At 53.6% G+C, this 6,375-nt stretch overlaps 1 protein-coding gene across 1 annotated transcript; it reads left to right on the forward strand.

Moving 5' to 3' along the window:
• Positions 1–336: 336 nt before the first annotated feature.
• On the forward strand, positions 337–1,684 carry LOC138689075 (uncharacterized). The gene has a single exon (XM_069802338.1). It carries the CDS (start codon positions 337–339, stop codon positions 1,276–1,278), a length of 942 nt encoding a protein of 313 aa, XP_069658439.1. The 3' UTR covers positions 1,279–1,684.
• The last annotated feature ends 4,691 nt before the right edge of the window (positions 1,685–6,375 follow it).

Here is a 6,375-nt window from a genome sequence, read left to right on the forward strand (position 1 = left end):
AGCGGGGCTGCTCGGCGAGCGCAGCGCGTGTCTTGCAGGCTGGTGTGGAGCAGCGGCCGCCACCCGTCCCCTCCGGAAGAGAGCGTGGACGTGGCCACGTGGCTGGTGAGTTCGGAGAAGACGGGGGCAGGACGGCCCTCCTCTCCTCCTCCTGCAGGCGGGCACTCGTGCTGCACTGGGGCTGCTGCTGCCCTTCCCGCGGGGCGCGTCTGTCCCCACCGCTCGGCGGCAGGGGAGAGCTGAGCCCCCGGGGCCCCTCGTTCCCAAAGGACACCTCTCCACGCAGGGTTTTTTGCTCGGTTTTCCTTGGCAGCAGGCGGGACCCGCGGGAGGAGGATGGGCCTGCCCTGGCCCTTTGCGCGGCGAGGGACCTCGGCCGCTGCAGAGGTGCCCGGGCCGTCGGCCTCTGGACGCGGGGGGTCTCTCTTTGGCCGGCCCCTGGCAGCTCTCTGCAGCCAGGACGGCACGCTGCCCCAGCCCATCCAGGTAAGCAAGCCTGGGCAGGGGGTCCCCACCCCGCTGGCTCCTCCGGAGAGGTGGTGCCCCCAGCAGAGGGACCCCGGGTGGGGCTCGGGGACAAAGCCATCTCCTCCCCACGTCGCCCACCTCCAGCCACCCCTCCGCCCCGCCCCACCCCGCCCCGCCCCAGTGAGAGCTGTGGAGCCGTCCACACTTGCTCCTGCCCCTGAGGAAGGTTCGCCTGCCCCAGGGCCTGTCTCCAGCCAAGCAGCTCTCCCCCTCTGTCCCCTGCAGGACCTGCTGGCTCTGCTGCACGAGCACGGGCCATCCACGGAGGGGATCTTCCGGCTGGCGGCCAGCGAGCGGGCCTCCCGGGAGCTCAGGGAGGCCCTCGACAGCGGAGCGGAGGTCCGCCTCGAAAGCCAGCCTGCGCACCTGCTGGCCGTCGTCCTGAAGGTGAACCCTGCTGACCTGGAGCCCGGCAGCTCCCGGCTCTGTCGGTGCCGATGGGCACCTGCGAGAGCAGGAGCCAAAACCCGGCCGCCTGCTCGTCGGCCGGAGTGCCGGGGATGCCGCCTGTGCTCCCGGCGGCGGTGGTCCAAGACTCACCCGGAGCCCTTGGCGTTGCAGGACTTCCTCCGCAAGATCCCCTCCAAGCTCCTCGAGGCAGAGCTCTACGAGGAGTGGATGAGCGCCCTGCAGAAGTCCAGCAGGCAGGAGAAGCTGGCAGGACTGAAGGAGTACGTGTGGCGAGCAGCCTGCCTGCTCCACGGGGAATGGCAGAGGGCGGGACTTGTCTGCAAACGAAGGCGCCCTTGACAAAGCCGTCTTTTCTGCTGCCAGCCACCTCTTGGGGGACTCTTGCCAGAAGGGCAGGGAGGGAGGTGGCCGTATCTCGGCGAAGGCAGTCCCTCTGCTGGAGACCAGGCGTGCCCAGGGAGCCTTCCCTCGGGTGGCCTTGGGTGAGATCAGCCTGGGAGGCCTGCATTGACAATGTTGAGTTGATTAACATTGCGCTCCTGTTCCCTTCCCTCAGGGTGGCCGGCAAGTTGCCCGAGGCCAACCTCCTCCTGCTCAAGCAGTTGCTGGCCCTGCTGCAAAACATCAGCAGGAACGTGGCCACCAGCAGGATGACTGCGGGCAACCTGGCCATCTGCGTGGGGCCAAACCTCCTCAGCCCACCCGAGGAGCACACGCTCCCCCTGGATGCCCTGGTGCAGGTGACGGGCAAGGTACGCTGTGTTTACCAGCTGGCTACGGCCTTCCGGACCCACCCCAGCTTTGCTGTTCAGAGGTACCAGGCTGCCTCCTCTCTTCAGCAAATGCTCATGGGGGAGCTGCTGGGAAGAGCAGCCCCACAGCTGCAGCTTTCTGCACAGAAGCGAGGGTCAGGAGTGGGAAAGGCTGTTTGACCCGTCTTCGGCCACCCAGGTGGAAAGCAATGGTTTGCTGTGTGCAGGTGACGCGGCTGGTGGAGTTCCTCATTGAGCACCACGGGGAACTCTTTGAGGAGGAGGAGGAGGAGGCGGCTGGGCTTGCCGGTGCTTCGGCCGAGGAGTCGCCAGCACCGGGGGCAGAAGCAGGAACAGCAGAGGTATGTCAGGTCCAGAAACAGCATGACAACAAAAGCCTCCCCCTCAGGAGGTGGGACTGCTGCCACCGGGACAAGCAAGGTCATCCACCAGCCTGCAGCTCTGCAAAAGCGCAGAGCGAGGCTGACACAGGTTGGCCATCCCACTTTGTGCGATGACCCCACCAGAAGTGGCTCAGCTGAGCTGAGCAAACCCATCCCTGGGATCTGCCTTTCAGAGCTAAGGTAGCAATCGGGCAGGTAGGTCCTTGCCACCTGTTAGCTTCCATGTTTCCATTGCAGGTGCCTCCAGTCGCTCCAGAAAGCGAACCCCCGAAGAGCTCATCTGGGGAGAGAAGGTAAAATGAGCTAGCTTTGGTTAAGAGGAGAATTGATTCATGTTTATCGTGGCTTCACCTGTCTAACAATACTATTGAATGGAAAGGTTGCCAGGCTCTTCGCAGCAAAAGGAGGAACACTCCAACAGAAAGAGAAAACTAAGCTGCGAAGAGAAGAGTGATGGCCAGCCAGCAAACAAAAGGCAGAAGCTGGAAACTGAGATCTCGGGAATGGGCAACTGCAAAAACCTGGGCAGGGTGAGAAGAACAAGGAGCCCAGGTGCGTAACAGACCGACCCTGCTGTCCATCTTTCGACTTTTAACGGTGCTCTGAGTATTGGAAATATTGCCGAGGTGCACAGAGATGGCCCCGGAGAGGAAGCATGCACCTGCCCTTGGGAGAACATGTATGTTGGGAGAAACATACCACTCCAGCATTGGCAGTTTTCGTTTTGCACAGGTTGAAGCTCTGTTTCTGCAAGGCTGAGCAGACACCCCGGCAAGGTCACAAGACTCACAATTCTGAGTTCTTTGACCTGCTACCTACAGAAAGAGGCAATGTGCCACCTTTCTGTTCACATCAGCTGGCAACCCTAGCGCTGACTGGTATTGTCTGAATCCCAAAGACACAGCCAGCAGTTGTTCCAAGTAGCTATAGACACTGAGATATTGGCACTTCTTAAAAAGCTCCCATTTTGCCTGAGATAACTGAGGCAAGGAAAAAAAAAACCAACCCACAATTAATAAAAAAGCATTCTTTGACTGCAAACCTGCCATTTTAGCATGGGACACTGAGGGATGGTGCTGCTCGGGTTTTGGAAAGGACCACGTCATAGCTCCTCGGGGGCTCGCTGCTTGAGCCCTACTGCCTGTCAAAGGGGCACTGCACATCTCCGTCAACTTGCCGTGCCCTGAGGGTATCACACGTGTTGAGAAGGGGCCAAAGCAACACCACGGTCGCTGCCAGTAACAGTTCTCCCTCCCGTGCCAGGAATGACCCCTTTTTTACAGCATGCTTCCCAAAGGACGGGGGACAAAGTCCTGCCTGTTCCTGCCTTCAGGGTTTCAGCAGCGCTTTCTGACTCTGTCCTTGCAGGTGCCCATCTACGTTTCCTGCTTGGATTCCCCAGATGAGCTCTGTTACCTGGCCTTCGAGGGGCACGATGCAGCCCCAGCACCACCTCGGCGGAGGCGAGGAGAGAGTCACCGTGCCCTTCTGCTCTGGCCGGCAGATTTCACTCGCACACCACCAAGCCGGAGCGGCCCCGCACTGCCCGCAGACCCATCCCGCCCCTCGCAGGAGGCCTTGCTGGCTCGCTCCTCGGCTCCGTGAGCAAATGCCCACCAGCTGGCACATCTCCCCAGGTGGGGAGCTGGCATGTGAACTTCAGGTTATACGGAGCATCTTACACAGGGCGGTGCATATCATCTGAGAGGGACCTGAGGGACATGCTGGACAGCATGTTCCATACTAGAAAACCCTCCAGGTTAAGTCAAAACATGTTAGGCTATAGCATGGCTAAAAACATACCTATCAAGGATTGCTACAGTGTTGGTATATGAAGCCTGTGAGAACTGCAGGGCTATGCAGCCCTGAACTGCATCAAAACCTGATGTGCTCAAGCAATTTCAAAGTAGCAGTCCAGGGGATAAAGCACCGTTCCCATGTGCAGAGCTGAATTTCACGGAAAAACACAAAAAAGAGTTGATCCTAATTTGCCTTCGGATACACTGGAACTGTGTAGCCAGCTGACACCCATTGATGGTCAAAACTGGCATTTTCCCTCGTCCTTCACATCTCTTCATAAGTCCATAAACAGGGATTCCAATAATCCTGTATTACTATGTCTTATAGAAATAAATTTTTGGATATACTTTATACTTTTTTGGATACACCTTATAGTATAACCTGCAAATGTAGTGTCTTATCTTCCTTACCTCCCCTTAAGCCAATATATACACAATGATAGGAGTTCTGGTTCAGTGGTTTTGCGATTTAGAAAGCAGTCATTTCACATTCTTTGAGCACATGCTTCTAGTAATTTCATTTTATTTCACAAGACTAGTCTTAGAGTGACTTTTCAGCTATATTAGTAAAAAAGCAGCAAGAATGACAGAAGTCATATCCCCCTACATTGTCATCTGCATCCTGCAGTGTGCAAAATGGAAAAGAAAGTATACTGAGAGTCTATGGATTAGGAAAGAAATGACAGAAAGATAATTATGAATGCAAAAGAAGAATGGTAGCTTGTCACATATCTTACTTGACATTCTGAGTGGGTGTCAAGAAGGTGGATAATGCCAGCAGAGCTGCATTGCCTTTTTGGTACAGGAACAAACCACTGCACCTTTAAAAAAATTCAAATAAACTCCAGAAAAGTATTGACCCACTATCAGAATACAGCTACATCTCTTATACAGCTGTTAAGGTCAGGAAGTAAAGAGAAAATAATTTCTAAGAGAAAAGGCAGACAGGCAGCAGAAAGGAGCATTGAATTACTCCACTGCATTTTTATTTACAGCTACTCATTCTTGGCAGAGAGATGCTGAACCAACTTGCTTGATACACGAAGGGAGCACCCATTGCTGCTCTTTGGTCAGTGCAAGTACTTGTATGCAGCACACAGCAGAATACCCTTTTTTATAATTCTTGTTCAGACATGACTAGCTTGCAGATTCCATTAGGTTAACAGCTCCAGATCAGCTACATGGAACATTCCTTTCTTACTTCTTCTCCAGCAGATCAGCTCTCTCTGGACTGATGCAAACACACCCCTTTCTGTCAGTCATAGCTGGAGTTTTGAAAGCAGCTTTTCCAAAGGTTCCAAATACTTAAACAGCCTCTATCATTTTGATACTTGAGCCCTGGACGATGCCTAATGGGGTCAAGCTCCTTTCAGAAGGAAAAATACAAGTGCCAGGCACAACAGGGGAAAGAAATTGCACAGCTGATCTGCAGATCTTGCAATGACTGTGCAGGTGTCAGCAGAGCACGGAAATTCAGGTGCAACTCTCCTAGCTGGCACCTGACGTGTTTCAGATGCAATGCCATCTTTTTTTCACAGGCAAAGGCTCACTTGACACCCTCAGCAATCACTGCGCAAAGTAGTTAAACTCCCAACTGCTAGCAGCTCTGCACCATGGCAAAACTGAGGCATTTTAGAGAAAAAAAAAAGCCTAAATCCTCTTTGGAAAATAAAAAATCCCTATGCACTCAAAAGGGAGAAACATCAGATCTCGAGACCTGACTCTGGTCTTCTTACCATCTCCCTGCCATTCACTTACCTGCCTCCGTAGCTGAGAACTGCAGATCGGCATTTCGTCTGGAGTTCCTAACCACAATGTGTGCTCCAGATGCTGCTGCTCTGCAGGGCCAGTGTGGGCAGGCAGAAGGTGTACCTGCCGTCTCTGGAGCTTACTCCACACAAGGGTGGAAGGAAAACCAAGGATACCAAGCGCACTCCCGCCACACAACCATGTGGATGTGGGAGTCGATGGTGCTATTGTACACGCAGCTGCCTGCTTGCTAGTGCTTTATACAGACTTAGAGTCTCTGCTAACACATTGCAATACAAAGTTGTGCCCCATTCTCTTTTCCGTTGCATGAATGTCCCAATGTATATTGCAACCAAAACACCCAATAAATAAAGGATTATTTAAATGCCATTAGGAAATGATAGCCAGCATCCCAGCCATGTGCAAACAAAGCTGTCTCAAATCTAAGTACTGACACAGCGATTTGTTTGCAATAGGACTGAATGACCGATATGTGCCTGTTCCCCTTGCCTTTGCTGGAATACATTGTATGGACTGTCTGCAGTTCTTAGCATTTCTTCACATGCCCTTCTTTCTGAAATTTCTTACTATTTCTTTATGGAAATAAAGCGTCAAATGTATATCTCAGTATAGTCTCAGGTATTTGCATGAGTCCTTCCCTTCCTTTCCCTTCCTTTTTTCTTCCTCTCTTCTTCTCTGTGTTTCACCCCTCTCTCTCTGATATTTAACTGT

Source organism: Haliaeetus albicilla, chromosome 15 (genome assembly GCF_947461875.1).
Source record: "Haliaeetus albicilla chromosome 15, bHalAlb1.1, whole genome shotgun sequence".
Lineage (NCBI taxonomy): Eukaryota > Metazoa > Chordata > Aves > Accipitriformes > Accipitridae > Haliaeetus > Haliaeetus albicilla.